We start from the raw sequence: 26,816 nt of genomic DNA, 5'->3' as shown, positions 1-26,816 counted from the left end.
GTCAACAAAACTATGCTCAAATCGAGAAGGAAATGCTCGCCATTGTATTTGGCTGCAATAAATTTCATGACTACGTATATGGGATATCCGTCATTGAGGTAGAGACAGATCACAAGCCCTTGGAAGCCATCTTAAGAAAGCCACTTTACCAAGCTCCGGCCAGACTTCAAAAAATGATTATGTCAATACAAAAGTACCCAATCAATCTAGTATACCGTCCTGGAAAGCAACTAGTAATTGCAGACACTTTGTCAAGGGCATACATGACAGAACCAACCGACAGTTGTACTTCCTTTGAATTTGAGGTAAATGTACTCACTACAATACCTATTTCAGATGACAAACTACACCTATTGCAAACAGAGACTTGGTTCGACCCAGTTTTACAACACTTGATGCAACTCTGTACAGATGGATGGCCAGATGACAGATCAAAAGTGCCAGCCCAGTGTTTGCCATTTTGGACATTCCGTGACCAAATATCTTTTAATGATGGAGTTCTTTTTAAAGGTGAAAAGATAATTATCCCAAAAGCAATGCAACCAGCAATGCTCAAACTAATTCACAGTTCCCATTTGGGCATAGAAAAATGCAAAAGACGAGCTAGAGATGTCTTGTACTGGCCAGGAATGTCATCACAAATTGAAAACATCATCTCATCTTGTGCTATTTGTACCACATACCAAATATGCAACTCAAAAGAACCTTTACTTCCGCACAGTGTACAAGACCGCCCATGGGCAAAAGTCGGTGCTGATATTTTCGAGCTACAAAAGAAGCAATTTCTTGTTTTGGCAGACTACTACTCCGGATATGTTGAAGTAGACGAACTTACTAGCATGACAGCCAATCAAGTAATAGCAATCTGTAGGTCACAGTTTTCCAGACATGGAATACCTGATGTCCTGATTACAGATAATGGACCACAATTCTCTAGTCATACATTTCGATGCTTTACCCAACAATATCAGTTTAATCATCACACCTCCAGCCCATATCACCCCCAATCGAATGGAATGGCTGAGAAGGCTGTGCAAATTGTCAAAAGACTAATGAAGAAAGCTGTACATGACGGAAAAGATTTACAATTAGCATTATTGGAGTACAGAAACACTCCCTGGTCTGATGCCATTGGTTCACCTGTCCAACGCCTAATGGGAAGGCGGACAAAAACACTTGTACCCACTGCAGGTACCTTATTACAGCCTAGAACAATTAATCCAACTACAGTGCAGAAAGAACTTATCCAACGTCAACGAAAGCAAAAATTTTACTATAATCAACATGCAAAGCCACTGAAACATCTAAAAACTGGCGATTCAATACTTGTGTCAGCAAAAGATGGCAAATGGAAACCTGCCAAGGTCACCGGAATAAATGAAAATGGCCCTCGCTCTTACAATATTATAACACCGCAGGGACAACACTACTGAAGGAACAGAAAAGATTTGAGAAAATTGGCATCCCCTGTTAATACTGACACAAGTGTTGATGATTTCTTAGATGACCAAGAATATGAATGTGATACAAGTGAACCAGTGGTCGAATCCCCTAGAGCATATGAACTCCAGCCACCTGCCGCACTGGCTACAGAACCAACACTACGACGCTCACAAAGAACCATTAAGACTCCAGTGCGGTATGCCGATCAATTTCCATAACTGGACCTTTATACATACACTGCACAATTTATCACTTTGTTTGATTTGAGCACTGTAATTATTATTTAGCAATTGTACCAATAACCACACTCCTTTTTGTAACAAGGGAGATGTAACATATATGTAGTTGATCACGTGATTGTACTATAGGTTGCACGTGTATTCTTATTCATTTGATACTATCGTGCACGTGTTACAACAATGAACTAGTGTTGGCTTGATTTGTGGTTGTAGGAGTGATAGGTTGTGGAGGGACAGGTTGTAAGGTGGCTGGTCCTGAATTTGCACTTCCGTATTCAGTTTGTTGTGTGACATTTGTCGTTGCAGTATGCTGCAGATTGGTAGGGGTTGGTGGTTGCTGACCATAAGTACACAAGCTAGTATGGTGTTTTCTCCTGCAGTGGTGGCATCTGTGTTTATAGTTACATGATGATGCTTTGTGGTGCCCCAAACAATTAAAGCACAGTCTTTCTTGGCATACAACGTCAGACCGCTGTTTGGGGTCCTTGATCATTTCACACAGTGAAGCAGAATGTGGTCCATTACAAAATGGACACTGCGTTCTCCCTTTGGGCTGGTGTGTTGGCTTGCTTGTACTTGAAAAAAACGAAGCTGTAGGTTGTGATGAGGTGTGAAATTCTGTCTGTTGTGATCCTATCTCTAAAATATAGAGCTCGTCATGAATGGCAATACGTAGTTCATTGATAGTCCACTCTCTCTTGCCATGGGACCTGGCCAGGTTCTACTTAATCTTCCCTGGAAGCTTGCCTAAGATTAAGGGGACCAATAAACTGCCATAAGTATCTTCTGTCTTGCCAAGTGCTGAAAGACTGCGGATATGGCTCTCAGTAGCATCACAGAATTCACGAGTACTAGAAAGTGAATTGGTCGGGCCAGGAAGATCGATGAGTGCCTGCATGTGGGCATCTATTTGCTTATAGGGTTGGCCAAAGCGGTCCTTTAACAGTTGAACAGAGTCAGCATAACTAGCATTGGTGAGCTGAAATCCAGCTATAATTCTTGATGCTTCTCCCCGAACTTGAGCACGTAGGTAGCTTAGTTTCTGTACTCCTGTTAGTGATCTGTTTGTGTCCACTGCAGCTTGGAAGCAATCCCAAAAGGGCTGCCAGTTGAGGGGACTGCCTGAGAATTGTGGAAGGTCCAGCTTGGGGAGGTGGGTCACATGTGTGTTCAACGTGGTGCTCTATGATGGGTGGGGGTGATGTAACTTTGCTGGAAGTAGCGGTTGCTTCTGTTGAAGTTGTAGATTTCAGACGGCTGATTATCCTTGTCTTAGCACTTGATATAGAAGAGGTTGTTTCTTCAGCTTGTAAGACTTCAGCTAAGATTTCATCATCACCTTTAGTGGCTTCTAGAATCTTTGCATCTAACGCTGTAATAAGGTCTTGCTTACGCTGAAGTTGTTCATGTAAATCTCTTAGAGCAACCACGTTGTCGTTGCTGAGGGGTGGATAGTAGTTCTTCGGCAGACTGCTGCAGTTTCTTCAAGTGTGTTAGATACCCTCATCTTGAGCATTGCGCTCACTTGAACTCCGCCATGGTGTGTCTTCTTCTGGATCACAGCACCAAAATGTAGCGTGGTTATGACAGCATTGGCACGTACCTGGTCACAGCACCAAAATGTAGTCAGTTCGTTGGTGGAACAACCAAGTTCTACTCGACGATGGTGGAGGAGCGATTGCTTCAAGCGCTCCCGATACACATGTTATACCCACAATCACAAACTGCAACAAACACGTGATACAACAATTGCCTAATGACTCCAACTATTTAGTACAACAGTATATATTACCTAAACCTATAGTTCGTTCTCTGCGACAGACGCATTGTGCCATCTCATTTTCTTTATTATGTTCTGCTGTGCTGGCTATCCGAGGGAGCAGAAAGTTGCAGCCATCAGAGCATCCTGCTATCTCCACTGAACTGCATTTGGTGGAGAGCTGAATCAGCTAATTACAATAGCATTTATACACTTGCCGTGTCATTATGTCTCGATTATTATACTATTCATCATTTTTAAAAAAAGATATAGTACTCATGTGATAAATGTTTAAATTTTCTCATGTGATAAATGTTTAAATTTTATGGCACTTAAAATACTGGAGCCAACCTGTAACCAAACACTGTATTACAACATGATAAAGTGACATTCTCATTTTTTTTTTGTTTGGTAGTAAATAAGTTTTCTAGCATTAATCAACTTTGGTACGTGATATATTTCCCGACAGCGAGAAATATATCACATACCAAAGCAGAAACCAGATTCAGACCTAGTGAAAGGATTAGTGATCCCTACATCATCACAAAGATAAGCATAAAGCTGAATAAGCAGACTTATGATTCACGTAATGCTACACCGTGCTCGGAATTCCAGGTTGCTTAGATTCTATGTGTAGATTAACGCCATAGAGCACAGAAATAAGCTGCAAATAACAGCAGCATGCAGTATAGCTAGTTCATGCTTGTTGACATTCTTTATTAATAAAATTACATGAAAATAACAAGGAGAAAACATCCTGACCACCTGGTAGACTCCTGTAAGCGTTCGAGCGTAAATCGGATGGCTGCAGGTAGGCTACCTAGGTCCAGTCATGGATTTTTTCTCCTTTCTCCAACTTTTCAAACACACCTTATGTAGCTAAAGTTTTTGAACAGGCTGTAGGACCAAGTGTCATACAGACCTTCAGCACTTGTGCTGTAGTTGATGTTGGGGCTGGAGTTGTCACTGATGAAGTATTATGCCTATGAAGCGCTGACGGTGTCAGACAGAGAAGTGAAAAAAGAAGACCGATACTAGGGTTGGAGGCTAAGTTAATCCATCATTGTTTTTTTAGATTTAGCTTCTATATTTTTCATGCAGTAGTATCTTAGTCTGATCAAGCTACACAAACAGCAGTGTCATAGTAGCCAGCTAGGTACATGTATGCACTTTTAAACAGTTTTTCAAAAGCAAATGTGTAAAAAAGAGTCCACAGAGATGGGCTCATGTTTCTTGCTAAATAGTTTACATGGGGGTCAACAGTTGAACCTTGTGCCCGGGCAATCCAGAAAGCTAGCTACACCCCTGTTCAGAATGCTGACGTTATAATATAGAAACAGCATACAGTGTGAACCAGACTGCCCAGATAAAGAAAGGTCATGGGTCATTCCATACCAAATCAACAAAAAAAAATCCGGACCCCTTTCAATTTTCATGAAATTTGGCACAAATGTGGACCCTATCAAGAAACTTTCTCACACCAAAATTTGGCTCATTCCATTGGTCTCCCTTTAAGTTATGACCACTCAAAGTTTCTGCTGAAATTTTTATTTTGCTTACATGTCTTCAATAAAATGACCATAACTTTGTTTGTGATTGACATAGAAACTTCTGGTTTAGATTTTTGAAAGTTGTATTAAATTCTCTTTCAGATGATATATAATGTTTTATGATTACTCAAAGGAAACGGTTAAACCACAAAAATGTAGCTTTTTCCTTGTATCTTAATTTTCAAAAATATATATTCTTTAATTAAATTTATTTTTTGGTTTACATGTTGTTCTAATACCTATCATTCATCACTGTGAGTTTAAAGTTGGAACCAATAGTAGATCATGAGTTATAAGTGTTGATGTGTAGCCTTGTAATCACTGCTGTTTGTATGGTATTTTTACAGTGTAATTTCCAATACCAATTGCAAGTAACCTTATATTAGTATGTCACAAATCATTTTATACATTAAAATAGTTAGGGTTTGTATTGATAAGGGCTCACTACAGTGAAATCATATTAACTGAGCCACTTTTAAAGCTAAGAAAGTTGGAGTAATCCTAATAAAGGATTCATTGATTATGTTTTTGCTGTAAGTTCAGTGTCCTATAAAATAGAGGTGGTCACTATAACAAGGTGGTCTTATTATAGAGGTAGCTATATTTATAAGGGATTTACTGCACAACTAATGATATTCCAATCTATTCTTTCAATTTTACTTACTGTTTAATAACAATATTCAGCCACAGATTTATGATGATAGTTTCCAATCTTATAATACCTAGATAGCTGCTTCATATAGTTGCATTAGAGTAGAAATATCCTATTAAATACGTTGGCCCCTATAAAAGGTGGCCTTTAAGGTAGCCACTAAGATATGTTACACTGTATATCACTTTTGAATCATACTTTGAAAGGGAAAGCCTACTACTGACCACTTGAAGGCCACCTTTATATCTTTGTACCTATAAACAATGCCTTTGCTGGAAAAATGTACACTTCTAAAACCACTATGCATTGTCTTACTCGTCAAAAATTTGATGGAATAGAGTGAAAAGTGGCCACTTGTACAGAAAAGCCACCACTCCATAAGGGCCAATGCTATACACTTATGCAAATGTATTAAGCAGCTGCCTGCACATTAAGGCCCAGAAATTTTGGCCCTAAGGTAACTGGCTTAAACTCCATACATCAACTGTATCATAATGAAACTACTTAGATGTAGCAATGTAGCTCATACTTTGATTCTATAATTGAGAATCATAGAATCACAGAAATGTTCCATAGAAATTACATTATACAAAGGTTCACTACAGCAATTGCACACTGATACATATCTATAACTTTAAGTGAAATACATCAATAATTGATTAAAGAAAGGGTCAGGGTAATTAACTTCAAAGTTAAATCAGAGTGTTATAGTAAAAGTTGAGACTGAAAGTGGTGCATATTGCATGACAGTCTACAATCATTCACATGTAACTTTGACATGCAATGAAATCTGATGCATTGATATCAATACACAATTGAATTTTTGAAAGTGTAAGTTGAAAAGACTATTAATACTGCATCAGTCATTCAATACTACTTGTTAGAAAAGCTCTAGTAGATTACAATATTGAAACATTCATGCCTGTGTTAAGAACAAAGAATACAGCTACATAACATTATGCTTTATTTGTAAGTGTTTCAAATTACAGTGGAACTTGTCTTAGCAGCCACCTGTAACAAAAGGCCACCTTTCTATTAAAGGCCAACTTTAAATTGTTCTAGTAAGACATTTATATACATCAAACTATATAAATAGCCACCTGCATATTAAGGCCCAAAAATTGGCCCTGATTGGCTTAGACAGTTTCCAGTATAGCTACATCTGTGTATCAAAATATGTACTTGCATATCTACAATCAGCATTAAATGTTAGTAGCAGTAGCAGTTACTGTAGCTAGTGAAAATGTCATCAAGTTCAATATTTCACTACTATATAATAGACTTGATGTCATAATCAGACACAATATATACAAGCTTGATAAGGGGTAAATTACTTGAGTATATGTATTTAAATATAAGCTTTTACTGGGTTTTCTTACAAAATATAAACAAACTAACCTTACTTACAAACCAACAATGTATAAAATGATTGTGACACAGTATTATATAAAGTTATTTGCAATTGATATTGCATCTCTTTGCATACTTGGACCATACAAACAGCAGTGATTACAAGGCTACACATCAACACTTATAACTCATGATCTAGTATTGATCCCAACATTAAATTCACAGTGATGAATGATAGGTATTAGAGCAACACATAAACCAAAAATAAATATAATTGAAGAATACGTATTTTTGAAAATTAAGATAAAAGGAAAAAGCTACATTTTTGTGGTTTTACCTTTTCCTTTGAGCAATTATAAAACATTATATATCATCTGAAAGAGAATTTAATACGGATTTCAAAACTCTAAACCAGAAGTTTGTACGTCAATCACAAGCAAATTCATAGCCATTTTATTGAAGACATGTAAGCAAAATAAAATTTTCAGTAGAAACTTTGAGTGGTCATAACTTAAAGGGAGACCAATGAAATGAGCCAAATTTTGGTGTGAGAAAGTTTCTTGAAAGGGTCCATGTTTGTGCCAAATTTCACAAAAATCAAAAGAGGTCAGGATTTTTTTTTTTTTGATTTGGTATGGAATGACCCTTATTAGTCCGGTAGATTTAAGGTTGGACCCGGAAAAAAATCAAAGAAAGCTGATTTTGGTATCATTAGAAAGCAACTTTTTCATAGAATAAAATATCCAAAATCCTCTAAAATCCACCTTGGGGAAAAATTTTTATGGCCAATTTAGTATTGAGGCATATGTGACTGGATTCAGGAAAGTGGATCTTCCACTTAGCAACTTTGACAACTCATAACTTCAGATTAGAAAATGGTATTGACTTGAAATTTGATCAGTAGTGAGCACCAGCATCACTTATTAGGTGGAGAACATTTCAGGTTGATATTCACCTTGTACACTAAGTTGTGGTTTCTTTATTAAATGCATTTGGTAGACCTATTTTTGCAAATCTGGTCATTTGTGGCTAACAAAAAATGCATATTATCCTTAAAATATTTTCTCATAAGAAATTCATTGCAATCAATATTAGCTGTATGAAATAAGAATAAGACTGGTTATAGAAATAAAAAAGGTGCCTATCATGTAAGTTCCGAATAAATATAGCTATTTGTCACGATTATTGTAAACAGTTTCCTCAGCACTTCTGCAACTCTCTCCCCTGCAACTGCCACATGCTGCAACATACTTTAATCTGTGATTACACTGAGAGTATAATGTTGCTACCACATGGATTTGCAGTAGAAAGCTTGCATTTATATTGTACAAATTTAAGTTAAGACGTCTGGTGCTAGTCCCATGTCTGTTATCATCAGTTGCATACAGCCTCGATCCTTCTAGTTTCCAGCTCCATTATGGTAATGGATCAAGTTAGTCATTAAGTTCCTTCTAATGAATAAGTTGTAGATGCACATACAAGTTGTGAAAGTGTGTTGCTCTTGCAATCATTTGCACATCATTTTCTTCTTGATTAGGCCAACTTTACCCTGTTAAAATGTCGCAGATGTTGTATCACAGCCACTCCATGCAAGCATGTGAAAAGAGAAGATGTAATTATGACATTACAATAGGACCTATGTGCCCAATAATGTCATCAATTTTCCAATGCTCAAATGTTTCATAACCTCTGAAAGAAAATATACTTGCTATGCTCTGGTGCACCATGCATGAGGACAAGAACATCAGTGTCATCAGCTACTGTACAACACACTTTACTTCCTTCAATTGCAAATTGAAGTGCACATTGAACAATCAGTGTGTCAGCATCCAAAGTACTCTGATGCACAACCTGGCCATCATCTCTCAGATATTGGACAATCAATTGATGTTTGCTCTTTTCTTTTGCAAGAAAACTTCCTGATTTTTGTATGCTTCCATAGATTCACTTGACTGAATATCTGCACCTGCACATACCATAACATACCTGGGGATGCTGACAGCCCTACACACTGATTGCATACATGGAGATTCTGACATACTGATGGTCCAATGCGCACTTCAATTTTGTAATTGAAGGAAGTAGAGTGAATGCTGTATGTAGTTGATGACAACAACGAAGTTCTTGTTCTACTGGTGCACGCTGGAAGCAGAACATGACAAGTACGTCCCTCTTTTCATTCAGAGGTTGTAAAACATTTGAAGATTTGGAAACATGATGATGTTATTGGGCACATATGTAGGTCCTCTTTTCACATGCCTGGGGTGGCTGTGATACAACATTTGAATAGGTAAAGTCGGCCTAATCAGCAATCAAGTGATGTGCAAACGATTGAAAAGTTAATGATGGATTGTATAATGCAACAATTGCACATGTTGAAAAAGTTGGAAATCAGTCTGATTCATTGAGGAGTCTCAGGTATACAAAACAAAGTACATGGAAATGGTGACATCAGAAAGTTATTACACATGCGAGCTGTGAAAATGTGCTAACCCTTGCAGTTGGATGGAGTTTTCAGGATCAATGGTTTTAGCTGATGCAAGAAAGTTATTCATTAGAGGGAACTTAATATGGGGCTGGAAACTAGAAGGATTAAGGCTGCAACCGATGATGACAGACATGGGACCAGTCCCATAGATCATATAATTAATTTTGTACAATATAAATTTCAGCTTTCCACTGCAAATCCATGTGGTAGCAATATTATGCTCTTGTTGCAAACATGGATTATTAGCGTGTTGCAAAATGTGGAGGAGAGAGAGTTGCAGAAGTGCTAAGGAAACTGTTTCTTATGAAAAAATAATTTAAGGATAACACATTTTTGTTGGTCACAAATGAGAAACCACAATTTAGTGTTCAAGTTGAATATCAATCTGAAATTTCTCCACCTAATAAGTGATGCTGGTGCTCACTACTGATCAAATTTCAAGTCAATACCATTTTCCAATCTGAAGTTATGAGTTGTCAAAGTTGGTATAATTGGATATGTGTGGAAGATCCACTTTCCTGAATCCAGTCACATATGCCTCAATACTAAATTGGCCATAAAAAATTTTCCCCAAGGTGGATTTTAGAGGATTTTGGATATGTTATTCTATGAACAATTTGCTTTCTAATGATACCAAAATCAGCTTTCTTCAAATTTTTTCGGGGTTCACCCCTTTTTTCAGTTTTATCTACTGGACTATTATATGAATCAAGACACACGATAGTATGTCATGCGGCCCAAAAAGCCGGCACACCACACCGTGGGTATATTGACAGGAAGAAAGAAAACGTCATTTTCACACTTTTGTATCTCGGTGATCCCTTATCCAATTGGAACCAAATTTGCTACAAAGTTTCCCACCAGCCAGGGGAGCCTACATACCAAAGTTGAAGGAAATCGCTCCAGCCATTTCCGAGATACGAGCTGCCAAACGTTCGGTTTTTTTTCTTCTTTTTTTTTTCTTCTTCGTGTTTTCACACACTTGCAAAAATTGCTATAAAACGCAAACGCGTGCTCCGATCACTTTGAAATTTGGCACACAGAAAGGGAGTCCAAAGGCGAATCCTAGCATCACATTTGGTGCAACTCCGATGAATGGTTAGGGAGTTATGACCGATTATTCACGCAAAACAAGATCAATTTGTTGTCACGCCTACAGAGCAAACCGCTTCATGGAATGAGTTGAAAATTACTATGTAGATGGAGTAACCATCGTAGGAGTGAGTGCCTTTTGGTGGTTTGAAAGGAATTGAGATAAAGACCATGGAGATATGACCATCCTGTGTCACAATTATGCGATCGATTTTTATGAATAAAAAAGTATTAGTTTTTACGCCTACTAGGCAAACCGCTTAGAGCAATGAGCTGAAAATCGGTGTATAGCTGGAATAATCTTCATAGAAAGTCCTTGCAGTAGTACAGAAGAATCAGATTACAAACCACTGAGTTATGATTCGAAAGCTAACTCCGTGTGGCAAATGCGAGATCGAAATACTCTAATAGAACAGTCACCCTAATATAGCATTCGGCTAATTTATTTACTCCATTATAGAATTCTATTACATTACAAGTTATTCTGTAGGGAGTTCAGCTGCAAACAGTTAATCTTCTAGACAGTTCAACAAGAAGGAAGTCACCCTATAGAGAGTTCAGCTACAAATATATTGCTGTAGTGATTCAGAACATTACAAGTCACACTGAAGAGAGTTCAGCTATAAACAAGTCATGCACCCTGTTGAGAGGTCAGCTACAAACAATTTACTCTGTAGAAGTTCTGCTACAAACAAGTCTTCATTCAGAGGGTTTTACAACCAAAATCCACCATGTAAAGACTTCAGCTAGACTAACAAGTTACTTTGTAGAGAAATCAGCTAGAAATAAGAGAAAGCTCAGCTAGAAAACGTCATCTTGTAGAAAGTTCAGCTACAAATAAATCACACTGTAGAGAGATCAAATAGAAGAAGCCACCTTGTAGAGGGTTCAGCTATGAAGTAATCACCCGAGAGAGAGTTCACTAGAAAAAATCACCCTGTAGAGAGTTCAGCTCCAAAGAACCATCCTGTAGAGAGATCAGCTAGAAAGAAGTCACCTGTAGCAACATCAGCTACAAAGAAACCATCCTGTAGAGAGTTCAGCTACAAACAAATCACCCTGCAGAGAGTTTGGCTACAAAAAATTACCCTGTAGAGCATTCAGCTACAAACAAATCACCTTGTAGAGTGTACAACTAGACACGAGTCACCCAGTAGAGAGATCAGCTACACGAAGTTACGTTGTAGAGAGATCAGCTAGAAGAAATTACCTTGCAGAGAGTTCAGCTACAAAGAAACTATCCTGTAGAGAGTTCAGCTACAAACAAATCACCCTGTAGAGAGTTCAGCTACAACTTCATCACCCTTTGGCTACAAAGAAACCATCATGTACAGAGTTCGGCTGCAAACAAATCACCCTGCAGAGAATTCAGCTACAAACAAATCGCCCTGTAGAGAGATCAGCTAGAAGAAGTCACCTTGTAGAGAGTTCAGTTACAAAAAACCATCCTGTAGAGAGTTCAGCTGCAAACAAATCACCTTGTAGAGAGTTCAGCTATAAACAAGTCACCCTGTAGAGAGATCAGCTACAAACAAGTTATACCCTATAGAGAGATCAGCTAGAAACAAATCATCTTGTAGAGAGTTCAGCTCAAACAAATCACCCTGTAGAGAGTTCAGCTACGAAAAGATCACTGTGTAGATAGTTCAGCTATAAGAGGTCACCTTGTAGAGAGTTCAGCTACAAAGAAACCACCATGTAGAGTTCAGCTGCAAACAAATCACCCTGTAGAGAATTCAGTTACAAATAAATCGCCCTGTAGAAAGATCAGCTAGAAGAAGTTACCTTGTAGAGAGCTCATCTACAAAGAAACCATCATGTAAAAAGTTGACTACAAACAAGTCACCCTGTAGAGAGATCAGCTAGAAGAAGTTACCTTGTAGAGAATTTAGTTACAAAGAAACCATCATGTAGAGAGCTCAGCTACAAACAAGTCACCCTGTAGAAAGATCAGCTAAAAGAAGTTACCTTGTAGAGAATTCAGCTACAAAGAAACCATCATGTAGAGAGTTCAGCTACAAACAAGTCACCCTGTAGAAAGATCAGCTAAAAGAAGTTACCTTGTAGAGAATTCAGCTACAAAGAACCATCATATAGAGAGTTCAGCTACAGACAAATCACTCTGTAGAGAATCAACTACAAACAAGTCACCCTGTAGAGATATCAGCTAGATACAAGTTACCTTATAGGGATCAGCTACAAACAAATCACCCTGTAGAAATATGTGCTGCAAATCACCATGTAAAGAGTTCAGCTAGAAACAAGTCACTCTGAAAAGAGTTCAGCTATAAACCAATGGGAGTTTCAGCTACAGTTTGGTCATGTATAAGAAGTCACCTCATTACCTACAGTATGATTATCTTTCATTGTTAAATATACAAATATTTTTAATCAGACAAAAAACTGTACACAACATTTCTTTCTTTGTTCCACAATTCCTGCAGAAAAGAAAATAAAAAAAACAAGTTAAAAGGAAGCCCTAAAGCCAGCCTAGGCCGGCTTTAGGGTATACAAATACAAAAAGAAGTGAAATCTAATCCAAAACAGCCAAGCTGTAAAAAAAGAGTGCGGCCCTCAAAAAGGCTATATAGTGCAGTACATAAGCTCTTAAAATTGACATAATCATTCACTTTTTGATGAAAGCACAATCTTTTTACAGAGTATATGGAGAGTGCACTAAGTGTTTTAAGAAGGGGAGGCACATAAAAAGTCCTCAGGAACACCCCTTTTTGCACCCTGGCAAGAAAACTATTTGTTACTATTAAAAATCAATCATGTTTCTATCAAGTTAACTGCTGGGCCTAGTATCATAGCAGTACAAAGCATACAGCTGGAACATAATAGCCTATTAGTAATCTATAAAAAAACCAAATAGTTTTCTCACCTAAGCAGTAAACAAAATCACTAAAATTTCCATTTGCAGGGATTGTGTTAAAGTTTTGGACCTTCAATGCTGACGATTGTGTAGTACTATGTACAAGGATCATCCTGATGTGTATTGTTTCTTTATTAAAGGGGTATAACAAAAGTTATTTAATGCTAAAATCACAGGTAGATATCTCAACAGAAAACCATGAACTACAGCAGTTCAATTATCAAGCACAGAGCTTGAACAAAAGGTCCCTTGTCCTTATACTGGGCACCATATGAAAGGTAATTAAATTTCTAGTTTAATGAAGGCAGTCGCAAGTTGTTTCAACATCTTGTTCTCAAGTTACAGCGCTTTCAATTCAGTGTAATATAGTATAAGCAAGAAAAGCACACAGATGAGTATTAAGGTATTTCTTAATGCTGTGATAATGAGCATAAAGGAGCTGGGTTCCAATGAAGTGAGATTTTGAGCACTAAGAAGTACCTTATGACACATCCTTGTGCTTTCTTGCTAACACTATATTACACTGAATTGAAAGTGCTGTAACTTGAGAACAAGATGTTGAAACAACTTGCAACTGCCTTCATTAAACTAGAAATTTAATTACCTTTCATATGGTGCCCAGTATAAGGACAAGGGACCTTTTGTTCAAGCTCTGTGCTTGATAATTAAACTGGTGTAGTTCATGGTTTTCTGTTGAGATATCTACCTGTGACTTTAGCATTAAATAACTTTTGTTATACCCCTTTAATAAAGAAACAATACACATCAGGATGATCCTTGTACATAGTACTACACAATCGTCAGCATTGAAGGTCCAAAACTTTAACAGAATCCCTGCAAATGGAAATTTTAGTGATTTTTTTTACTGCCTAGGTGAGAAAACTATTTGTTTTTTTATAGATTACTAATAGGCTATTATGTTCCAGCTGTATGCTTTGTAAGTTAACTTGATAGAAACATGATTGATTTTTAATAGTAACAAATAGTTTTCTTGTCAGGGTGCAAAAAGGGGTGTTCCTGAGGACTTTTTTACATGCCTCCCCTTTTTAAAACACTTATTGCACGATCCACATACTCTGAAAAAAATTGGTGCTTTTATCAAAAAGTGAACGAATATTTGGCTTAGGCACTGGACTAATAGTGAAAAAAGATGTGAAATCCAAGGTGGCAGCCAAGAAATGGCTGTGATGGTAGGTCAATGGCAAAAATTTTTATTATGACAATTCAGGTGAATTTGGTGTCGAATCCTAGTGGAGGAGGCAACACAAATTCACCTGAATTGTCGTAATTAAAAATTTTGCCATTAACCTACCATCGAGGTATGTTCCTGAACCATTTTTGGCAGGTTTTGATAAACCTATTTTTTGCCATTTTTGGCAACTTTCAAAGCTGCCAAAACTGGCAACTTCAAAAGCTGCCAAAACTGGCAACTTCAAAAGCTGCCAAAACTGGCAACTTCGAAAGCTGCCAAAACTGGCAACTTTTATAGCTGCTTCAAAAACATATCACTAGCAGCTTTATGTTATTTCCAAAAGTGGCATAAATTCCATGTCCTTTTATAGTTGCAAACGTTTCTTTTAATTGTGGGATTGAATTTCAGTTTGGGGTTTAAAACTGGAAGCTTTTATAGCTACCGAAATTGGCAAGATTATAAGTCCAAACTTGGTAAATTTATAAAATTTCCAAAATGGGCAAGTTCTGTAATTACCAAAATTGGCAAGTTTCATAATATCCAATGTTGGTGTAAGTTTATACTTTCCAAAATTAGCAAGTTTAATTTTGATTCTTCAAATTGGCAAGTTAGAATTTCCAAGATTCCATTATTGGCATGAAGTAGGCATGCCAAACTTGGCAATAAAAACGATAATTATAAACATATTATTTCTTGCCAAAAATGGAAACTCAATCCCACAATCAATGGTTACACACACCACTATATAAGTAAAACCTGATACCTTCCAATTTTGGAATAACTGTTGAGATGCTTGTGAGAGAAATTGAAGCACTTACTGGTTCCATGACAATGCTGTGTATATTCTCCTTAGCTTGCCAAGGAAAATAAGTTGCTCTATTTTTTTGCAATAATTCAGATCCCACATAATGCCAATGTTGGCAATAATGGGGGTTACGAATTATTGCCAAATTTGACAAAAAAAAAGGTCCTGCCAAATTTGGACTTAATAAAAAGAGCCAGTTTTTGGAAGCTTGGTAACTTTTATATTAATTCTGTTATTGTCACAACTTTGAAGTTGCATTTCGTAAATTGCCAACAATGGCAAAATAAAATTCTTTACATTGCCAGACTTTGCTTTTAAGGGTGTTCCAACTTTGGCAATAACCCAAAAGCTGCAAAATATGGAACCCAATAGATTGACAAAAATGGCAACATGTTGGATCTACATTTGGCAAAATATGGACAATGCTAAATTTACCAACATCTGGAATAAGCCTAATTTTGCCACAATTGGCAAAAGTATGATACTGAATGTTGCCAAAACTGGCAAAAAAACAGGTTTATCAAAACCTGCCAAAATTGGCTGCTGAACATACCTGTACCATCACAGCCATTTTTTGGCCGCCACCTTGGATTTCACATCTTTTTCCACTATAGCCTTTTTGAGGGCCACACTCTTTTTTTACAGCTTGGTTGTTTTGGATTAGATAACATTTGCTAAAGGTAAATGGGAATTGACAAAAAAATAAAGAATCAAAGTACATTATAATTTGACAGTAAGGAGAATTCTTAAGTCCAGATTGTTTAGTAGTTATATACAATGTTACATTGAATATTTACCTGTTGGAGATCTTGAAAAACGCATTCCAGCAAGAGGGCAGTCAGAAGTACACAAGCTCATGTTGAAAACCATTTCACCATTTGTTGTAATGTTGTCAAAAATGTGAAGATAGAAAGTGTCAAGTCTTGTGATTATATCTTCATCCCTTGTTATCCAGGAGTTCTCTGATGGTATTGAAGTAGTATAATTCCCTTCCCTCTTGGTAGCATTAATAGCAGGAGCTGTGGTACTCAGTAAGTTTTCTGAGTCTGCATATCTGTAGTATACCCATCCTGTAGTGTTAGTAAATGTCCTCACCTCCAGTAATGTTGTTGTTATACTACGTACAGACAATATGGTACCAACACTGACATTATAATGTTCAAGTGTTTTACTACTGTACAAAGCATCAGGGAATGCTAGAAGATCGTCTAATTCATTAACAAGGAAATCTAGTACTCCATCATCTTCTGGTGAATTGTATATTCTTACATTTCTGATTAGTTCATGAATTTCTAATTCATCAAGAATTGAGAGGTTTGGATCACCAAGTGGATTGATGTTCTCAAATGTAGCAGAGTAATTCCTAAACTCCCCTTGTAAACTTGATATTATCTGCCATCTTACTACTTTGGTTGCATCCGGAGGAACATCTCCAAACATCACTGTTAAAGATGGCTCAATACTTCCATTACCAATCATTGCACCAATTATCATAAAATTTATTAACAGTCCTCTCTCATTTTCAATTATTTCTGGTTGTCCTGAAGTGATCTGAAGACTACTGGCTACTCCATGACCAGAATTTTTCACAGCCACTCCAAGAGTGAATGGTACAGAATCTTCCACCTCATCAGTGAATGGATCATCTCCAACTACAAATCTTTCCCAAAAGTAGTGAACTAGTAAAGAAGGGTCAGGTATAACAGTGATAACTGTTGGAACTAGAGGAATGGTGATATTCTCATCATCTAAAGAATACCTAAGAGTACCACCAACACCATAAGATCGATCAGATTCTGGAGCTGCTTCAGAAAATGGTATTATGAGCCACTCTATACTTCCTGATGCTTCACTAGGTAGTGTCCACCCACCATCACCATCAGTCAGTGAACCAGACAAACTTCCATTACCAATAGCAAACAAGTGAGTGGCTTGTTCTCCTGTGCCAGAGTTAGTTATTATAAATTCCAGAGATCCATCTTGAAGTGGAGCAGCCTCCATATTCTCAATTTCTAGTCTAGCTAGGAATGCTGTTCTGGTCACTGCCAGTTCTTGTTCAATACGAATCCTAACTACGGCACACACACCTTCTTCCTCTTCCCAACTCTCCAGTTGATTAATTTCACCACTAGCAAAACTGTAAGCCTCTATATATGATGAGAACCCCTTGTCAATAGCTATATTATTGTAAGTGTTTATGGTATTGCTCAACTCCTCAACAGTACTAAATGAAACCATGTTTGTTCCTTCCACTGGTTCTAACTGACCATTACTCCAGCCCTGTAATGTATTGTTTAGTCGTTCCACTAATCTTTGAATCATTTCTGTTGTTGTTCCATTGGGAGGAGGAGCTGTAAGGATAGTAGAGTATTCCCCGGTAGATATTAGTATACCTGCATCACTGCTGTCATCCAAAGATGGCTGTAAAATATTTGATACCCACAAGGGATCTCCAACAGATAGCCAAGCTTCATCTCCAAGCACTTCAATAGCAAGGTCAATACTTTGAAGGACAGGATACATGGCTTCCTCTAGTTCATTTACACTTCTACCCAGACTTTGTCGCTTTTTACCAATGTTGACATCTAAACACATTGAGGCTACATTGACCCCACAAGTAATCCAAGTTAACCACTTAAAATTTATTGCACAACTAACCCAATTAATGGCATCCACAGTTGATTGAAGAGGACGTGACCCGCTCAAGTATAATGGTATACACCCAATAAGAGGAAGACTGGGAGTTGGAGCACAACCAACCAAGGCTTGAATGCATGGGTCACAAAAGGCCGGTGTTCTAGCTGAGTATCCTCGAAAGTTAAATGTCGGCCCATCAACTGTAACTGATGGTCCTCTTATACTACAGCTAATACAACCAATTTGAGTTACAATAGGTTGAGGTACCAGTGATTCAATAAGTACTAGTTTCTTCAACACTACTGGGATTGTTCGTGTTATTTCACCACGACACACATAGCTGTACGCTACCTGAACGGCATAAGTAATCCACTGAGCTCTTGTTGATGTAGCTAGATTTCTCGCTGTTCTGCGTATTGCACTCCTTGCTGCTGCAACTGCTGCTCTTGCTGCTGCTCCAGCTGCCCTAGCTGCCAACCCTGCTCCTATTCTCAAGACAGCTCCAGCTGCTACAGCCACAGGTACTACACGTTTCTCAATGCTTCTACGTGATACATTGATAGTTACAATAGTGGATGACAGTGGCTCTATATCACCCAGTTCAGTTGTATCTGAGATAAACTCCAGAAATGGATGACCATCTGGGAACTGCAACTGACCATCATTAGCTCTGATAAGACCTTGGTTAGTGATGTTTATTTGCAATGCACTGTAGAAGCCAAGTTCAAATAGTTCGAGATCAATTTCCTCTGGAGTTACTGTCACTATTGGTATGGGGACACGTGTTACAAAATCTGCTTCAACAGTGAGAACATAGTTGTCTTCAAATGTAACAGGAGTCACACTCCATGTGTATGTCACTGTTTGTCTCTGCATAAATACTGGAATAACTGGATCATCCACTGATGTGATTATGACCTGGTGAACTGTTAGATGATCAGGAGCTTCTACAAACATTTCATAACGATCTTCATGAATGTTGATAAATGTCACTGTACCATTACCAGCCTCAGTTGTTAGTGTGATCCTAATACCACGTTGATAGTTAATCAGTGTAATAGCTGCATCATTGACTAATGGCTCATCAGATGCAAAATACGTGAACTCATCCTCCACAAAAACTGTCAAATTCATTAACACATCAGAGGACACTGTTAATGTAACAGGAATGGATGCAGACACTTGTGCGCTGATCACAGCAATAGTTGTAGATATCTCACCAAGTGACTGTGTTTCTGGTGTTTGAACTAAAAGAGACAACATGGCACTTTGTCCAGTCCCCAAGTCTAGGCTGCTTCCATTTTGTTGTGCATTCCCAAAGCTCACAAGTGATATTACATTGTTACTAGGCAGTAACGGTCGGATGTTATTGGCTGTAATTCTCCCAGTGTTTGTCACAGTGATTTCAAATATCCTTGATGTACCCCGGATTATTCTGGTGTTCAATGATGATGGCTCAATCAGAAAACTTGGCAAAATTGGTCTAATTTGAAAGCTTACACTGATTTGTAGTGAAGTACCTTGCCTACTTCCTATAAGTATTGCAAAAGAGCCACTAAGTGGAGTTAAGGTCTTAATCAAAATGCTTACAGCCACTTGGTTCCCAGCTGTAAGTGTACCATTAAAAGGTAGCCCTTCAAGTAACACAGTTACATTAACAGTCCCTGCATCTCTAAGTGATGAAGTAGCACTTAGTTCATCTAAGTCTCCAGGTCCACCATTTGATACAATTGTAACATTATGGAAGATCTCTTCAAACCCACTGATTGCCTCTCCAGTCAAACTGATCCTATTTGGTATAGCTGTTAACCCTAATATTCCCCATTCAGTTTGTGTGGTAGTTTGTGATACACTTGGATGTCTGGATGTAGCTTGGTAGAGTCCATGTTCAGTCATAGCAGGATAAAATGTCAATGAATAACTGCCATCTCTATCTGTGACTGTCACCAGTGTTCTAGTTACCCCATTGCTAGTAATGTCAATGTATACTGGCACAAAACCCACAAGTAAATCTCTTACTACATTGTCTGGTGTATACTGGACTATTCCAGTTAATACAATTGGTTGCGCTTTAGGAAATATTCTAGGAGAAACGGGATTCAAGAAGGTACTGTATCCTGGTATTACTGTAAGGTTCCATGAAATCTCATCTTGTCCAACCTGATTTTCTACTTGCACTATAATAGTGTGATTACCAGCTCGAACTCTATCCCAACTAACTTGTCCAGTAAACTGGTCCACCCTCAACTGGGGTGGTCCAAATACCAATGTCCATGTTAATGGAGGAGTGCCTTGAGATACATTTAACACAGTGGAAAACTGCTGAGCTTCCTGTAATGGAATAGTTCTTACTATATCAGCAATTGGCTCATGGATAAGATCATCACAGTCTTCTCCAAAAAATGGTCTGCTGCACTGACATTCCCCAAAAGTACATACTCCACGTGGAGTGCTCTCATTTCTACCACATGCATGCACAGGACAAACATCAAACAAAGAAATATTCTGCGAGTGTGATACAGTGCTGCCACAAATATTTACTGTCCAGTTTCGCACAAACTCACTAGGACAATTGTGCTCACTAACAGAGTCCTCAAAAGAAAGCTGAAGAGGAAGTCTACAAGGATTTGGAGTAGTGATAGTATTCTCTGGTATCTGGATCACACCTGAAGCACTATCACAAGGAAATGATAGCTGAGGTGAAAGGAACAAGACTGGGGAGAACTCCAGTTCTATGGTTTGAACCAACTGAGCTCTGTTATCAGCATCATCCATAGCTACCCAAGTTCTTCTAATGAAACAGCCAAGGTTTTGGTCACTGTAAGTCAGAGATGTAAATGTGGACCTGTCATCTGATGCCTCTGCTTGGCCTGTAATAACTGGACTTATTTTGCTACATGGAACACTTGTATTACTAACACCAAAAACAACTGGGCTAACAAAATCTGTTTCCCATTGATAAGATACAGGCTGAGCTCTGTTGCCAATGCGGTCCAAAGCTATTATGGACAATGTGTAGCTGTTGTTATGCTGCAAACTGGGTGTAATAAATGACCTACTGTTACAAGAAATCGGACTACCTTCTGATACATCAGATGATAACTGACATTCTGCAGTGCAAAACTCGTCACATGAAAATCTAATAGTTGACCTTACTTGATTGGATAATGATGGAGGCACTCGTACTATAGTAACAGTAGGTGGTGTCAGATCAACCTCAAATGTGTGTACTAATGTTGCCACATTGCCAGCATCATCAGTTGCAGTGATCATTAATTCATACCTACCCTCACTGAGATTATATCCTCTCCAGTTAGCTCCTGAACAATTAACTGAAGATGTTATGGAATTTACTACAAGACTACATTCCCATGTTACATTCTCATTACTCTCCCATGACAAAGAAATGTTACCATTACTCAATGTGGGGTTCTGAATATATCTGAGGACTGGTGGAGTAACATCTAAAACTTCAAATGTCCAAAATGTTCTACTGGTTACTGGCTCGTTAGGTGGTCCACACCCCTCGGTACCTCTCACAACTCCTCTCTGTAAATTAATGTAAAATTTTCCTTTTTCAGCAAACAAAAAGTTGGGAGAAACTACAAGTTGTCTTGGCTTGTCAAAATCCACTTCTGGCGATAATGCTACATCAATCCTATATATTTCTCTTCCTGAATTGAATTTATAAAAGACAATGTAAGCAGTCACTGAGGGGCGTTGTATGTTCCTATCAAATGAAATAGGTAAGGTGATGTTGGATGGGTGAACTAGGTGTTGACTGGGCACAGATTCACCTGGGTTAGGTGTTGGTGGAAACGTACCAGCCAAAAGTTGTATACAAGACTGTTCACTAGCTAGACCCACAGAATTGACAGCTACATAGCAAAACATGAATGACTCATTCAATTGGTTAGCTGCAGGCTCCCATGTAATATTAACAAAGTAGATATTAGTGCCTGAAAATTGCTGTAACTCTCCCCTTCTAGTTCCAATTGGTGAAACAGTTTGTATTTCAGTTATTGAGGCACTTGAACTACCACTAGTAGCAGTCAATTGTGTAGCGAACGTTATTCCTGGTGGAACTGCTACACATGATCCTTGTAGTGGTGTTGGGTCAATGAATTCTGGTTGTTGAGAACATGGGTCAGTGGAAGCAACTACCAGCACAATAAACTGAAGAGCAACACTACTGATAGGTCGCAGTGAACCAGGAATAAAGTCTTCTATCATTACTGCAGCAGCCCAAACTCTAGCTCCCCTATTAGCTTCATAGTGTATAGTACATGTATCACTATCAAGCTGTGCTCCAGGAAAGGCAGTTACATTACAGACACCTGCACATTCCCTACCTACAGCCCACCTACACTTAATGATGTCACCATCTGGATCACTGACTGCTAGAGGAATAGTGTGGTTACATCCTTGTTGTAAACGTAGAACAGGAGTGGTTATAGCACGAGGAGATGAATTGATATGACCAGTATCATTCCTTATGTTGAGAGAAAATGTTGTGGAGATATTCCAGTTACAGCCTAATGGGGAAATCCAACAACGTCCTGTAAAGCCAATTGCAATAGTATCTTCAGTACGATCAGTAAAATTATAAGCAATGCGATATTCTCCAAATGACCAGTTTTCATCAATGCTGAAGTCAGTACAAATGTATGACATTGTAGTAATAGTACCTGAACAACCGTACTGGCACACCATGCTGCCTTCTCCACGGAGCAGGAGGCCATTGTTAACTGTAAGAGAAGAACAGCTACCACCTCCTCTTGAATTTCTTCTCCATGAGACATGATAGGAAATCTCCATCTAGAAGAAATATACACCAACAAAAACTTGTATAATTATGCTAATTGGACAGCATCTTCCATTAAACACACGATGTATACGTTACACTAAGTTTGATGCTATCTGAAGTTTTCTTGGGAGATTTGCACACAAGATGTAAGGCAGCATAGCCAAGTTGGTCTGGTAATTGAAAGATTCCAGGTTTGATGCCCTACTTTACTAAGATGGTGTTGTTGTTTCCTTGAGCAAGAAACTTTACTCACATTGCTCTAGTCTGCCCAGCTGTATATTGGGTGATCTGGTGGTCTGGTGTCAACTATTGGGAATTAACAGCCTAGCCAGTGGTAGCATCAATCAGTACCTAGCTAATGTTAAGATGGGGGATCCAACTACCCTTATCTTGCTTAGCGGTGTTGGGATCATTGTCAGAAACTTCAGGCCTCATGGTCTCTCTCTGTAAGACCTGGACAGTCCTCCTGTACAAAACATAAGTGCCTGAGTGATGCACAGACATCCCAGAGCTGGCTGACTGTGCTTTACATGATCAATGGAGGCTTTGTGCATGTGTGCGTATGTCTGCATGTGTGTGTTATGTCTGCATGTATGTGTGTGCATGAACGTGTGTGCATGTTCACGTGCGTGCATGTGTGTATATGTGTGTTTGTGAAAATCCACCATAGTTTGACTGTCGTACCACCCTGACAAAACTGTTCAAATTCATCAATGTATATGGTTCAACCCAAAGAATTATTTAAAGTTCTGAATTTAGGAGACAGAAAGAGTAAGTAAGTACACTTTAGCAGCAGCAATTAGATTACATATTTGAATACAATAGTTGAACAATAGAATTAGCTTAAGTAACCTAACTACATAATAGAGTCAGAATTTCTACAGCCAAACACTGCTATACATAAGAAATAACAGAAGGGGATAAGCATTGTGTTGAATGCAGGAAACATCTCAGACCCAGTGGTGACTTGATCCTTTGACAACATGTAGTCTTGGCGTGCACACACTATACAGTGTAGCTAACTTCCAAGTTAACAATACCAACTACCCATTTACAGTTTTATTATTGCAAGTGCTATCACACTGTAGACCTGTGACAATAGCTCCATAAAAAAAGTTTAAACAATTATACAAACCAGTACAATCACTGGTGACCTTAACTCTATTAGTGACATCATCAATTTTATGCCAGGCAACCAATCAATGATGTCTCTTTTTGGTACATTGGTGATAACCTATAACTAATTGTACAAATTAGACTGAGTGGGTTCAATACAGTAGGTGTTGTGTGGGAAGAAATACTGTAACACGTTTTGTTATGACTAAAGCCATGGGAATTAAGTTATGATCTTAATCTACAGGTGTTCCTATACGTGGTGAAGTGCCTACAGCCTTTTCAGAACACAAATTATTATTCATTAATTCTATTTCTAGACCAAATTGTTTAATGCCAGTTCATTTAAAACAAATTTAGTTTTCAAAATTAATTACCAGCATATCAAGTAGCGTAGCCAGGTGTATGCTATTTTAGACGAGTAAAGCCCCCATGACATGCATATGATGTGGAGGCCTTGAGTTTCATGCATATACTTGACAACATACCTTGGCATAAATCTGCTTTACTTTATGAGTTAAAACCTTGTGAATGTATTTTTCATCCCAGACAGATAAGTAAAGTAGTTTGCATAGAGGTAACAACTCGTGGGAGTACACCCATGCAGTCTCAAGACAGAAGCCATAATACTGACCAGACAGGGACCCACATTAAATGTTAAGTCACCCACTCATAAGTTTAAAATGTTATCCAGAACCTTCAATGTACAAAAAGCTTTAAAAATAATTGTAATGTTGTTGTGCTACTTTTCAAGACATCAAATGCTTTTAGAAGGTCTGAACTCTGAATGGTAAGATTTAACAATAACACCGTACCACACATTTCTGAGGAGTGCACTAAGGCGCTTCAGAGTGAATCCTCTCTCTACACAGTGAAACAAACTAGTGAAGGTCACTATGCTAAATGCAGCAAAGGTCACTACTATAATATGCCTGCCGCAATACTCACTATTAATTTTTGTGTTGTGATGCTCACAACTAATTTTGTAATGACCCTCATTAACATGTAGTGTTGTTCACTGCTATAGCTATGTAGTTAGGGTCACTACAAAAGAGTAGTGAAGGTCACTGCATAACTACAGCATAAGTAGTGAACATCACTAAACAGTATATATTTATATATGGTAGAAATTCACTACTAATTTTTGCAGTATAGATTCACCACCGACTAGCTATAATGTGGCCATGGGTCATACAATTATTGTATTATACAATAATATGCTCTCAGCATTGATATTAACTTTGGATGAAAGTGCTTATATTTATAAGCATGAGATTCTACAATTCCCTTAATGTATTAAACCTTTAATGAAATGCAGCATAACTTTTAATGATCAAACGTGTAGTAGAAGTAATTGTGAACAACATTTATACAGTGAATGTAAATATCGCATCAACACCAGAAGTTGATGCTTGGGAGAGAAAACTTTTTACTGCTGTCAAACTATAGCTATATATGTGCAGATATCCTATTAACTTTTTCTGCTATTAACTGTTTTATTCTAATTTCTAGCTTCAGTTCATTACCAACAGCTTATATGTATAGATCTTCGTAGCTTATCAAGCTGACCATAGTATAGGTGTAGATAGCCACTTGAGATTAGTACCTGTGCATAGATGTGAGTCATAATTGTTGCTAAACTGTTGATGCAAAGCAACATGATTATATTCTGTTTGCGTGTATCCATGGGTACATGCTGATATTAAGAATTATAATTATATCTGCTGCAACTTCGTAGTATAGATATATGTATGTAATAGCTTCTTGCAAATTTTAAGCTTGTTTCAAGGTTTTATATGATAACAGTTTACCTTATAGGGTGATATAATATTGATCACTCTTGTTCAGCAACTATAAGACTTAGCTATTGAAGGTCAGATTATAATATTGCATGTGCTTTCAATGCTCATATATATCTTTATTTGCATGTGCAGCTTTATCATTAACAATATAGCAATAGTAAAGCACTGATTTTCATTACTCATGATCAGTATCACAGCTTTATCATTTTGCAGATTAGCTATTTTTGATGGCACAGTATTTTATTCGTCCTGCATTCACGGCAACACTATTGGACTGGCTAAATTTGGAATATCATATCAGTTAATTTAGGCTAGGAGTTATACTTATCATATATGACTGTTGCATGTGCAGGTGCATGTATGCAGCCATACACTTGGGGAGTAGACCAAAGAGTGAGGAGGCCAGGCCATGCAGCTGTAAGTTGGACCAAAAAAAGGTAACTATACCAGCTGACAATAGTTGCCCTATATCCGCCTTATTTATAACTACACATACGTAGCTAAGTAGCTTGCTACACTACTTCTCTGAATACTGTGACTGCTCTATTAGAGTGTCTCGATCTTTTCTTGTAAACATTGTCCCATAGAAGTGGGGTGGGGGGGAGGGGATGCCCCGGTCTCCACCGCCTATGCATACACTGCAGTCAAGGTCTATTGGTTAGCTGTACCAAGCTAAATATCACCATCATGTAGAGCATCACTATATATCGCTATATATGCTACAAGGACACTCAGTCTCACCTCTCTTGGTCCACCTCCAGGCTGAGGTCTCACCATGATGATTCCTCCACGAAAATGGCTTGACATAACACTGGAAATTGTGACGCAGTACAGCAGTAAGAACAATAACATTTCTTCCTTGCTTGCCATGGCACTTTTCGCTTCTTTACAAATTCTGATAGTTCTTGCAGTCTCTCCGAAATTCGGTACTCGCGGCAAGATGCAATGAGGCCGGGATGTTTGCATAACTTTTATACAACCAGAGAGGAAGCCGACCGCAGTGCAGAGTGTA

The 26,816-nt window shown here is 38.1% G+C and overlaps 2 protein-coding genes across 2 annotated transcripts; both read right to left on the bottom strand.

Moving 5' to 3' along the window:
* Positions 1-2,403: 2,403 nt before the first annotated feature.
* On the bottom strand, positions 2,404-3,221 carry LOC136249026 (uncharacterized). Its single transcript, XM_066041256.1, has 3 exons — positions 3,208-3,221; positions 2,891-3,164; positions 2,404-2,826 (listed from the first exon to the last, which is right to left on the bottom strand). The coding sequence occupies exons 1-3, from the start codon at positions 3,219-3,221 to the stop codon at positions 2,404-2,406; spliced, it is 711 nt and encodes a 236-aa protein (XP_065897328.1).
* A 9,720-nt stretch (positions 3,222-12,941) lies between these two features.
* LOC136253346 (uncharacterized) lies at positions 12,942-26,724 on the bottom strand. The gene is made up of 3 exons (XM_066046005.1): positions 26,546-26,724; positions 16,243-22,900; positions 12,942-13,011 (listed from the first exon to the last, which is right to left on the bottom strand). Exons 1-3 carry the CDS (start codon positions 26,672-26,674, stop codon positions 12,965-12,967), a joined length of 6,834 nt encoding a protein of 2,277 aa, XP_065902077.1. The 5' UTR covers positions 26,675-26,724; the 3' UTR covers positions 12,942-12,964.
* Positions 26,725-26,816: the final 92 nt, after the last annotated feature.

The sequence above is a fragment of the Dysidea avara genome, chromosome 1 (assembly GCF_963678975.1).
Source record: "Dysidea avara chromosome 1, odDysAvar1.4, whole genome shotgun sequence".
In the NCBI taxonomy this organism is placed as follows: domain Eukaryota; kingdom Metazoa; phylum Porifera; class Demospongiae; order Dictyoceratida; family Dysideidae; genus Dysidea; species Dysidea avara.
Note: the sequence above shows the minus strand (reverse complement) of the source record. Positions and strands in the feature narration are given on the sequence as shown.

What these genes read in the sequence shown, in the direction of transcription:
- LOC136249026 (XM_066041256.1), bottom strand. An exon ending in CAACCGCTACTTCCAGCAAA is followed by an intron (nt 2,827 to 2,890) that starts GTTACATCACCC and finishes CACCTCCCCAAG; the next exon opens with CTGGACCTTCCACAATTCTC.
- LOC136253346 (XM_066046005.1), bottom strand. Translation starts at nt 26,674, where the DNA reads ATGGCAAGCAAGGAAGAAATGTTATTGTTCTTACTGCTGTACTGCGTC. An exon ending in CTGGAGGTGGACCAAGAGAG is followed by an intron (nt 22,901 to 26,545) that starts GTGAGACTGAGT and finishes TATTTCTTCTAG; the next exon opens with ATGGAGATTTCCTATCATGT. An exon ending in TTTTTCAAGATCTCCAACAG is followed by an intron (nt 13,012 to 16,242) that starts GTAAATATTCAA and finishes TCTTTTCTGCAG; the next exon opens with GAATTGTGGAACAAAGAAAG.